Genomic DNA, 12,053 nt, shown 5'->3' on the forward strand with positions numbered 1-12,053 from the left:
CCATTTTCAAAGATAGCGACATAAATAATGGTCGATATCGCAAAAAGATTGATCAATATTTTTTAATCAAGTAAAAGGTGTAAATGAAATAAAATACAGAGATAATAATTAGAAAATTAGTTTATTTAATAAAATAATAAGATATAATTATGTACATACTTTTATTTCCCTAAAGCATCTGAAACAAAAATAGTAAAATTTAGAATTATATCGAAACACAAAAATAAATCACTTACTTTTCTATTTCTGACTAAGAAAATCTTCCATGTTCAGCTCTTCCAGATCCACTATGTCTTGGTTTTGAGTCGTTGTCGTCTTCGTCGTCACCTTTCTTTTTTTTGTTGGGGATGGCTGAGGATCGTCGTCGTCGTCGTCATTTGATGTGGCAGGTGGAGAAGTTGGATTTGAATACTTAGACGAGTGGCCAAAATGAGGGGGAGGGGGAGGAAGATATGGCCTTTTTGTCCCCACCAACTGTCTTTGTTGTTGGTACTTTTCAAACTCCTCCACCTCATCATCTAGGAGGTTAAAACGGTATTTCTTACATATATTTTCCAGCACCTGGAACTCTTTATCATTTTCCACTTTAACTCTCATGTATCTTAATGGAAGGTATCCAAATTTTTTTTTTAATGTTTTGTTATTCGGCGAGTATGTAAGATGGACAAATATTCTGTCTCCCTTAAGGGAAACGTCCTTTACGCCATACCTTTAATAGAAAAAATATAATGAACCAACAGCAGCATGAATCAAACAAAGAAAACAAAATAAAAAAAGACCGATTCGAAAAACTTATAATAATCCCATGAAATATTTATAATAAAAAAAATAAACCAGAAAGAGCGAAATAAAATCATGTAGAACAAATCAAAAAAGGAAAATGGAAAAACAACCAAAAATAAGTAAAATACTTACATAAATAACTGCTTCACAATTACAAAGGCGTCCTTTATTGGTAGGTTAATTGGATCCTCAGATACAATAACCAACTGGCATGGTACATTGGCCATTTCGATAGTTCACTGACTGTTCACTGACTAACTGATAGATCAATTTAAAATTAACCGAATTTAAATAGTAAGAATAAAAAAATATATATTAACGTAATTGACTGACCTATTTGATCTTTATTGCAATGCAGAAAATAGTACAAAACATGTTTATCATTAAAACGTTTATTATTCCAAAATTAATTTATCATTATCTAAATAAAATGTGCTTATCTGCCTGACTTTGTAATTTTAATACATTGCAAATAACTTATTTACATCAGAGTTAACCCTTTTGACCCATAAAAATGCAGTCACGTTGAACAACATCTTATTTGCGTCAGATTTAATCTTTTGACCCATAAAAATGCAGGAATAACAACTTATCTGCATCAGATTTGATCTTTCTGACCTCTAAAAATACAATCACGTTTAATAACAACTAGTTTGCAGAATTATTGATAAATTTAAACTTTTTGATCCTAAAATATAATCACGTTGAATAACAAGTTACAGAAATACGTCAATTGATTTTTTTTTACTGGATAAGTATAAATTGGAGAGCATCCTAATATTTGGGTTTTATTTGTGCATTCGAAAGTTACCAAGTTAAGTTGAACCAGTTACTAGTGAAAAAAAAAATGAGTCAGCAAGTAGTCGATGAACTTTCCAACCAGATTGTAGAGAAGATGGAATCGGTAAGTAGATTAATTAAGAGAAAATCTGATTTACGAAACGTAATAAGATATTTGAAAAAACAAATTTTTATTTTGAATAAATGTTTAAAGAATAGGGTTTCTTGTGTTAAAAATTTTCACTGTATAGAAGCAAATTTAACTATTCTTAAAACATATCTTGAAAACTTTAAGAACAGACTAAATGCTAGAAAAACTCTTAAAAGGTGTTTATTGTGGCAGGATGTGGAATCTTGTTTTAATAGTAGAATAAAAACAGGGCTAATAGTCAATTTAAAATATAAAGAACCCAAAATATTTTTGGAAAAAGCTTTTAGGAGTTTTTCAATTCAAATTAGAAAAAGTTTGTTGTCGTGTCTTTTAAAAGTTAATTTGATTTTATATGGTGTTTTTATCAAACCACAAAATGGTGAAACCTCTATTAAACATTTTTCAACCAAAAATGTAACAATTGACCAAAATACAGACCTCAAGGATTGGTATAAAATTAATTGTATTAATGTGATTTTAAAAAAATTTGAGGAATTTCAAGAAAGAGATAGTGGTTGGGCACTATCACAGATTCTACATTTAAAAGTTAATATAAATAGGTATAATCCAATACTGAGTGGTATTTCCACCTATGTTAAATTACCTAAATATATAAGCAATACAAAGAGTGTAATTAACATTAAAAATTCTGATCCTTATTGTTTTCTCTGGTCAATTGTTGCAGCGTTACATCCTGCTAAAATCAATGTTACACGAACCTCATCTTATCCTCATTTTAGTAAGATATTAAAGTATCATAATATCAGTTTTCCCATTGACATAAAAGATATCCCTAAATTTGAAAATTTAAATAAACTTTCAATAAATGTTTTTACAACAAAAGGAACAGGAAAGGAAATTTTACCTTTGCTATTAAGTAAGACTAGTTTTTCTCCTCGTATTAATTTACTTTTAATTCATTCTCAAGATAATAGTACAAATAATAATAGTAGTGATGAGGATGATGGTCCTTTGTGTAGAAAAGATCTATTTCATTTTGCTTATATTAAAAATTTTTCAAGATTAGTAAATCAACAAGTTAAAAATGTTAGAAACAAAAAATGGTTTTGTGAAAGATGTTTTAATCATTTTAGTAATGATGCACTCTTACAAAATCATTTAGAGGACTGTATTAATTCAAATTCAGTTAAGATGGTTTTACCAACAGAAAAGAATAATATTATGAAATTTAAAAATTTTAAACATAAAGAACTTGTTCCTTTTGTTATTTATGCTGATCTAGAAAGTATTCTTATAAAATGCATTGACAATAACAATGATCCTAATATAAAAACTTATTTGTCCCAAAAGCATGAAGCTTTTAGTATAGCTTATTATTTTAAATCTTCTTATAATGATTCCTTATCATACTATAAATCATTTACCGGTCACGACTGTCTTGTGTGGTTTGTAAGAGAACTTGAAAAGATAGCAAAGAGAATAACTAGAGAAAATTTATTGCAAAAATTCAACAAGTTAGGTCCATTAACTGATAAAGAAAGACATGATTTTAATTTGAGTTTTGTTTGTCATATTTGCACTAAACCTATAGTCGATCCATTGGATAAAGTTAGAGATCATTGTCATATTACAGGAAAATTTCGAGGAGCTGCTCATAGATCTTGTAATGCTAATTATCAAAATACACATACAATTCCGATTGCATTTCATAATCTCTCTGGCTATGACGCACATTTTTTAATTAAAAGCCTTAATAATAACGTTAAAGGTAATATATCACTACTTCCTCTAAACAAAGAGAGGTATATATCATTTACCAAATACATTCAAAATACAAATATTAATTTTAGGTTTATAGATTCGTTTCGATTTATGTCTGATTCATTAGATAAACTTTCCTGTAATCTAGATGATGATCAAAAACAAATAACGAGAAGGTACTTTGAAGATGATTTTAAATTTAATTTAGTTAAACGAAAAGGTGTTTTCCCATATGAATACCTCGATAATTGGGAAAAGTTGCAAGATACTTGCTTGCCACCTATTGATAGTTTCTTTAGTAAAATTAATAATGAAGGAATAACTCATGAGGATTATCAACACGCATGCACTGTTTGGAACACGTTTGAGATAAAAAACTTGCAAGAGTACGCGGAATTATATTTAAAAACTGACGTATTACTTTTAAGTGATATTTTTGAAAACTTTAGACTGATGTGTTTAAAAACATACGGTTTAGATAGTTTGCATTATTTTACTTTACCAGGGTTAGCATTTGATGCCATGTTAAAAGTAACAAATGTAGAATTAGAGCTTTTAACAGATATCGAAATGGTTTTGTTCTTTGAAAAAGCAAAACGAGGAGGAGTGTCACAATGTAGTAACAGATATGCAGAAGCGAACAATAAGTACATGGGTGATAAATATAATCCTGGTAAAGAGACCTCTTATACAATGTACTTTGATGTGAACAATCTATATGGTTCAGCTATGAGTTATTTCCTTCCTTATGGAGGATTTGAATGGATACCCTTAAATGATATTTACAATTACAATATATTAAATTGTCCCAATGATAGTGAATACGGATACATGCTGGAAGTGGACCTTGAGTATCCAAAAGAACTTTTTAATTCACACAAAGATTTGCCATTGTGTCCAGAACACATAACTCCACCAACTTCTAATTCTACCATTAAAAAACTCTTAACGACATTGTATGATAAAAAGAAGTATGTTATTCATTATATGTATTTAAAACAAGTTATTAGCTTGGGACTGAAGCTTGCTAAGATTCATCGATGCCTAAAATTTAAACAATCACCTTGGTTAAAGAAATATATTGACTTAAACATTGAATTGAGAAAGGAGAGCAAAAATGAATTTGAAAAAAATTTATTCAAACTTTTTATAAACGCTCCGTATGGCAAAAGTATAGAGAATGTACGTAAATATAAGGATATAAAAATTGTAAACAAACTGGGTGGTACATACGGTGCTAACTATTACATTTCCCAACCGAATTTTCATAGTTGTACCATATTTGATGAAAATATGGTAATAATTGAAATGCAAAAACAGAAAATTAATTTTAACAAACCTATTTACATTGGGATGTGTATTTTAGATATTTCGAAAACAATTTTGTATGACTTCCATTATAATTATATTAAAAAAAAATTTCAAGATAAAGCCAAGTTATTATACACGGACACAGATAGTTTAATATATCAGTTTTTTGTTGATGATATATATGCTCATATTAAAGAGGATATTCATAAGTTTGACACATCAGAGTACACTGAAAATAATGTCTATAACATTCCCTTAAGGAATAAAAAAGTATTGGGCTTGATGAAAGATGAAAACAAAGGTCAAATTATGACACATTTTATAGGATTGCGCTCAAAAATGTACACGATAAAAACTTTAAATCAGGATCAGGAAATTAAAAAAGCAAAAGGAATTAAGAAATCAGCTTTAAAGGAACTAACTTATGAAGATTATTATAAAAGTTTATTTAAAAAAACAATTGTAGAGGTTTCCCAAAATTCTATTGTCTCCAAAAAACATGACGTCTATACAATAACTCAAAGAAAAGTTGCACTTAGTCCATATGATGATAAAAGAATGGTTAATTTTTTAAGCACTGACACTTTACCATGGGGTTTCAATGATAAATAATTCTTAAATACGTTTGATAGTAAAAAAGTTCCTTATTCTTTATTTATTATTTTGGTAATAAATAAAAGTTTGTTTTTTAAATTATCTTTCTATTTTTGTACATCAGGTTTTCTTTAACCGATTAATCTACAAATTAAAATGGGTCCTCTATGGTGTGGTAAGTTATTTCACATATAACTTAAAAAATATATCGGTAATTAAAGCTGTTTTTTTTTTTCTTTAGAAAAGTAAATTGTCATGGGAAAAAGTTTTTACCGACCAAAAAAGATTTATAAAATTACAATCGAATACAAGAAGAAAAATAATACCATACACCCAACCTACTACTTCTATCATCAAAATGTATGGAACGTTATGGTGTGAAAACTGTAAAAAATTCTTTTGTTTTTGTCAAACTTCTTTAGAGATGCATGGAGCCATATTACCTGACTTGTATTGTTTCGAAACCATGCCTAAATCATAACACACAAAGGTAGTAGTATTTGTAAAACAAATATTTCTTAATTAATTATTTTTATGTTTCAGCCTTTAGACCATGTAATTCCAAAGAACCGCGAATCCCTCCAGAAGATCAGGGATGGAATCGTATCCAATGAAGTGGTCAGGTACAAGGACCGGTACGATTCCCAAATATTACGGGGTCATTCTTCACATCATGATAACTTGGTGAGAGCGAGTTACATGGATTCTGTGACGAGGGACTATTATCGACAGGTTAAGAAAAATATACATTATAACAGTAGAGTGTATATTTTTAATCAGATAAATAACTTGTTTCAAAACAAATAAAATTTATAGTATCAATATTGTTTTATTTACATCTACCCACATATATCATTAAAATATATATATACACATTAAAGCATTTATGTGATACATAGTTATTTTTCCTTTTCCTACAAGTTTGTAAAGATAAGACTAGGCAGGCTAGGCTAGGCAGGCTATACAGATATATCTAAGCATCGTACACAAAAAAAATTTTTGACGCAACAACACCTAAAATATTTCCAAGTCTCAATACAAAATTTATTTTTTCGATCACCCTGTACAAATTTAACGAAAAGAAGAGGAGATGAAGCGATAAGCGATGAGTTTTGCACTCGACATACAAGGTGGTCCGTTCCACTCAAAGACACCCCCTCTGGTCATTGTCGACCGATTCTTTTACTTCTTCAGGACAGGTAAGACAAAGAAGAGACAAGTGAGACAGGTGTAAAAACATACAGGTAACGTAGGTGACAATTCTTCGGCTGAGAAGAAGAGATCTAGAGATAAGCGACTAGTTCTTACGACCCTCTGGTCATTGTCGATCACTTCTTCGGGAAAGAAGAAGAGATCAAGCGATAAGCGACCAGTTCTTACAACCCTCTGGTCATTGTCGATCACTTCTTGTACTTCTTGTACACCCCCAAGGTCAAATCATGGCATCGATACCTTCGCATCGGAGACCCTGATGGACAGGTTACCAAAGTGATTCAGGACCCCGCTTCCTTATCTACTCACTACTCCGTCAACGTCTGGGGATTTGTTATTTTTCATTTCTAAAAGTGCCGTTTTGATTTCGTATAAAGTTATTTCTGGCATTAATTCTGATCCCTGGTTTGTGATTTTGGGAAGGGGTTGATCTTGCCTTTCGTCGGTGCTCTCTTACATTTCGCGATAAAAGGATTCAACAACCTCAAGGATTTTGGTTCTATCAGTAGTAATGTTTCAATCTTTGTTTTTTATTTTGTACATATTTTTTTGCCTATGTTTGAATGCCTTTTAAACTTTTGTTTTCTTGAATTATTTTAGTTATTTCTCTTGTCTTAATTTCTCTTATGTCTTTTCGGATTGACCGGTGGATATCTTCATTTAATTTCTTCATTGTTGTGTAGTTGGGGCCGTATTTTTCCGTCAGCTGTCTTCTTTTATCTATTAGCTCTTTGGTATTTTGGCTTAGTTTTTCTTTATGTATCAGAACGGTCGGGCAGCACTCCCTTTCCGCCTCTTTTAGAGCCTTCATTATGTCATCATTTGCTTGATCTACATCTTCCATTTCGTCTTGCAAGTCTTGTATATGTCTGGTTAGTGTATCTTCATTAGGTCGTTGTTTTCTGTGGGAATCCATTTCCTTTTTTTTTTAAGATCATCCTTGTTTTTTCCAATTTGACATTTAATAGTATCTTAGCTACTGCAAACAAAAATAAGAAAAAAACAGAGATGGATGACTTCAGAAATCTTAGATCTAATGGAGGAAAGAAGGAAACATAAGGCAGGAGTAAAGCAAAATACAAGGAACTACAGAGATTGATAGGAAAGAAAATAAAAGAGGCCAAATCCACCTGGCTTGCTAATCAATGCAGTGAAATAGAGGCATATGCTAAACAGTATGATAGCTTTAACATGCATAAGAAAATAAAGGAAATGACAAATACACTGAGAAAAAAGAAAGATGCCCTTCTGAAAGACGCAAATGGAAAAATCATTATAGAAATTAAAGAGAAATTAAAAAAATGGAAGACATACATAACAGATCTGTTTGAGGATAATCGATAAGAACCGGAAGAAATTGACAGCGAAACGGGACCAGAGATCATAATAGAGGAAATCGAACAAGCAATACGAAACGCAAAAAACGGAAAAACTGTAGGTCCAGACGAAATACCTGCGGAATTACTGAAATGTCTAGACGATGAAACTCTACCTGTACTTCTGGACCTATTTAATGAAGTATATAAAACTGGAAAAATCCCACAGGAATGATTGGTGTCCATCTTTGTAGCAATACCAAAAACAGTATATGCCAAAGATTGTTCAGACTCTAGGACAATATCACTAATAAGCCATACCCTCAAAATATTTCTAAAGGTGATTCATGGAAGATTATATAGAAAACTAGAAGATGATATGGATGATACTCAGTTTGGGTTCCGCAAGGGACTGGGAACGAGAGAGGCATTGTTTGCTTTTAATGTCCTCTCTCAAAGATGCTTAGATATGAACCTAGATATTTATTCCTGTTTCATCGACTTCGAGAAGGCATTCGACAGGGTCCGACATGAAAAACTAATAGAAGTACTGAGAAACAAAGATATAGACAGACGAGACTTACGAATCATTATCAATCTGTATTGGAATCAAAATATAAAGATAGAAGAACAAAAGTCCGAAAATATAGATATAAAGAGAGGAGTAAGACAGGGCTGTGTTCTGTCACCATTACTGTTTAACGTGTACAGTGAAGCCATATTCCAGGAAGCGATAGCGGATCTGGGTGATGGAATCTCTGTAAACAGAAGAATAGTAGGTAAATAACATAAGATTCGCTGATGACACCGTTATAATGGCAGACACCCTGGAATCGCTACAAGAATTGATAAATAGAATTAACGATTATTGCATTAGATACGGACTAAAAATAAATAAGAGAAAAACTAAATTTATGATTGTCTCAAAAACGCAACATGGAAATGAAAGATTAATGATAGAGCAAACCCAAATAGAAAAGGTAGAGACATACAAATATCTGGGAACCTGGGTTGATGACAAAAATGACCAAAGCAGAGAAATCAAAGTCCGAATTGAAACTGCAAGGCAAGCATTTGTGAAAATGAATACAATGCTTACCAACAGAGACCTTCAGTTGTATCTCAGATTGAGGGCTCTAAGATGTTACATATTTCTATCTTACTATACAGAATGGAAGCTTGGACATTGAAGAAACAACACATAAGAAAAATAGAAGCGTTCGAAATGTGGTGTTACAGAAGAATATTAAAAATTCAGTGGGTTCAAACGATTACCAATGCTGAGGTACTACGACGTCTAAATAAGGAGTTAGAAATTATGAACAGCATAAAAAGAAGAAAACTAGAGTATTTGGGTCACATAACCAGAGGAGAAAAATATGAGCTGCTGAGAAATATTATGCAAGGAAGGATCCAAGGAAGAAGAAGTATAGGAAGAAGACGCATCTCCTGGCTGAAGAACCTTAGAGAATGGTTTAACTGTAGTGCACTACAACTTTTCAGAGCAGCAGCCAACAAAGTGACCATAGCCGTTATGATATCCAACCTCCGATAGGAGATGGAACTTTAAGAAGAAGAAGAAGTATCTTAGCTCAGATTAATCTTTGGTCGCTTCCTATTGAAAATTTGTTGAGTACTTCGATATCTTTGATTATTTCTTTTCTGTTTGTTATGATATATTTTATTTTTGCCACTGCCATCTGAGCTGATCCATGTCCATTGGATAATTAATTGATAAATATTATCGTTTATTTCCATTTATTTATTTTAATTCCGTGGTAATTTAAATCGTGTGCACTGAAGTGTTTTCTATCTAGGTTTACTTTAGACCAGATAGGTTTATTATTATACATTACACAAATATATATTACACAAATGTCCATAATAATAGTTATTTGTCCCATTACAGATAGGTATTTCGATCAGAATAGGCGTTAGTATTAAAAGCGAAAGCGTTAAAAACGACTTAATTGTTTATTTATTTACAAATTTTACAAATAGAAGAATATGTTTAAATACTTACTGTCATGAATACATAACTCAAAGAGCTCGTCCAGAACTCTTGCGGTTTTTCGTCTTTTTCCCACAGTGCTATAGTTTTGAGGTAGTAACTAGCTATGCAGGCATGATTCTCTTTATCTCTCATTTTCTAAAACGGTAAAAAGAGATACAGTGTTCACAAGCTGTGCTATTTGAAAAAATGCCGCATCCACTAAACGGATATTGGCGACGTTATAATCAAGAAAAATAAAGGTATAGAATATTCGTATAAAAAATTACAACGTTATGGATAGACAGTAGAGAAGAAGAAAAACCTAAGAGAATAGCGTGTTGGTGGTTTTTCAAAGATAAACCCATTGGCATATATATAGACCCAGCAGTCGGCTATGCTTGTTATATAATCGGGTGTCATAGAGACCTATCGCTTGGAGGTTGAAGGTATGTTTACTATAACAATGGCGTGCTCGTTTATGTTATAATGAGTTTATTTTTTTTTTATCAAAAGGACATCTATGAGTTTCTCCAACTATCACCAAAATGTAATGGAGAGACATGAATTTGTTCGAAAGGTTTTTACATTAAACAGCAAGAATTTGATTTTAATTTCTTTTTAAGTTTATTTGAGATTATTCTACCAAAATCAGAAGTTTTGTATGATATAGAAAGAAATGTATGACATTGGATTTTGCACGAGAAATGTTATTGAATTTATCGAATTTTTGCAATTAGAGCGGAATCATTTTAAAAGTCTATGGTCAAAACAAAAAGATTTTTTAAATGATGATGTCCCAAACCCAATAAGAGGCATCGAATATCAATATTAACAATGATAGACGTCTTAACGACGATTTTTTTTTAAATTGTTGATACTAAGATTATTCAACTTAAAAATAGGTTTGCTGATTTAAAGCATTCTAGAGCGTTTGGCACTATATGATTTTGACAATTTTAAAAATTATGCAAAAAAATCCCATATAGCACCTTTCATCTACTTGTAAAGCTATGTGGACAAAAATTTGACACCGTAAAGTTAAAAACAGAATTGACAATTCTTTATATTGATCCAGATTAGGGGAAGGTGTTGTACCTTGGGTATGCGTGTACCTTGGCCCACTTGCTAATACTACTACAAAGAAAGGATTTAACGATTACCAATAGCTAATTGTTCCCACCAGTCATAGAGGGCGATAAAGTGCTATTTGAACGTTATAAATGAATCTTTGTAAAATTTAGTTTATTTTAAATCTGCAATCATCCTATCTGATGGTAAGTAATATGTACTCAATTTTTTGCCTAATTATAAATTGTAGTTTACATTTTTATTTGCCATAAATAGTTTTTCTTAAAAGTATATTTTTCACATGTTTTATGTAATAAAAAATCAGGACGTGACCATTTTGTACCTCGCACTTAGTTTAGGGCGTGTACCTTGGACCGGTCCAAAGTACAATGCCATAATTTTTGAATTATTTTATCATCTGATTGTGTGTTGTTTTTATTATTTTTTTTTTATTTATTTTTGTATTTAGAAAACTAATTTTCTTTTTCAGAATAAAGGTAACCATGTCTCGCAGCAAAAGCGGAAATAAAAGACGACCTATTAATCCAGGCAATATCAAGTGTGCAGTAGAAAAAGCTCTCAATGGTGAATTGTCCATACAGGAAGCTTCTCGTTGTTATAATGTGTCTAAAACAACACTTATTAGGCACATGACTAAACATAAAAATTTAGAGAGTACGGCGGAGTTTTGTTATGAAGCGAGCAATAAAACTCAACAAGTTTTTTCAATTGAAGAAGAAAATAGTTTGAAAGATTATTTAATCACAGCAGCACGCCTTCACTATGGCTTGACAAGAATGGAGATTCGTTGTTTTGCTTACCAATTCGCTCTTACAAATGATAAAAAGTTTCCATCATCATGAGAGCAAAATAATAAAGCCGGTAAAGGATGGCTAAGATATTTCCTAAGGCGTTACACAGTAGAATTATCACTTCGAAAACTGGAGCCTACAAGCTTAGCAAGATCCAACTCGTTTAATCAGGCCAATGTCAGCTCATTTTTTACAAATTAGAAGAAAGCTCTGTCTCGAAATGAATTTTCGCCACACAAAATTTGGAACTGTGATGAATCTGGTTTTACAACCGTCCATGTCCCTCCTGAAATAATTGGTCCAAAAGGTAT

The 12,053-nt window shown here is 31.5% G+C and overlaps 3 protein-coding genes across 4 annotated transcripts in view; 1 reads left to right on the top strand and 2 right to left on the bottom strand.

Annotated features, from left to right (window-relative positions):
- Positions 1–12,053, bottom strand: part of LOC140447388 (cyclic GMP-AMP synthase-like receptor) — a 73,823-nt gene that overhangs the window by 18,815 nt on the left and 42,955 nt on the right. For both annotated transcript variants that reach the window (XM_072540003.1, XM_072540004.1), the window contains one exon: positions 9,893–10,018. In XM_072540003.1, coding sequence (XP_072396104.1) covers positions 9,893–10,018 — 126 coding nt within the window. The remainder of the gene's footprint in view (positions 1–9,892; positions 10,019–12,053) is intronic.
- LOC140447387 (uncharacterized) lies at positions 114–1,034 on the bottom strand. The gene is made up of 3 exons (XM_072540001.1): positions 916–1,034; positions 237–709; positions 114–178 (listed from the first exon to the last, which is right to left on the bottom strand). The coding sequence occupies exons 1-2, from the start codon at positions 1,008–1,010 to the stop codon at positions 241–243; spliced, it is 564 nt and encodes a 187-aa protein (XP_072396102.1). The 5' UTR covers positions 1,011–1,034; the 3' UTR covers positions 114–178; positions 237–240.
- Positions 1,631–6,115, top strand: LOC140447386 (uncharacterized). Its single transcript, XM_072540000.1, has 2 exons — positions 1,631–5,831; positions 5,885–6,115. Exon 1 carries the CDS (start codon positions 1,631–1,633, stop codon positions 5,357–5,359), a length of 3,729 nt encoding a protein of 1,242 aa, XP_072396101.1. The 3' UTR covers positions 5,360–5,831; positions 5,885–6,115.

This window comes from Diabrotica undecimpunctata, chromosome 8 (assembly GCF_040954645.1).
Source record: "Diabrotica undecimpunctata isolate CICGRU chromosome 8, icDiaUnde3, whole genome shotgun sequence".
In the NCBI taxonomy this organism is placed as follows: Eukaryota; Metazoa; Arthropoda; class Insecta; order Coleoptera; family Chrysomelidae; genus Diabrotica; species Diabrotica undecimpunctata.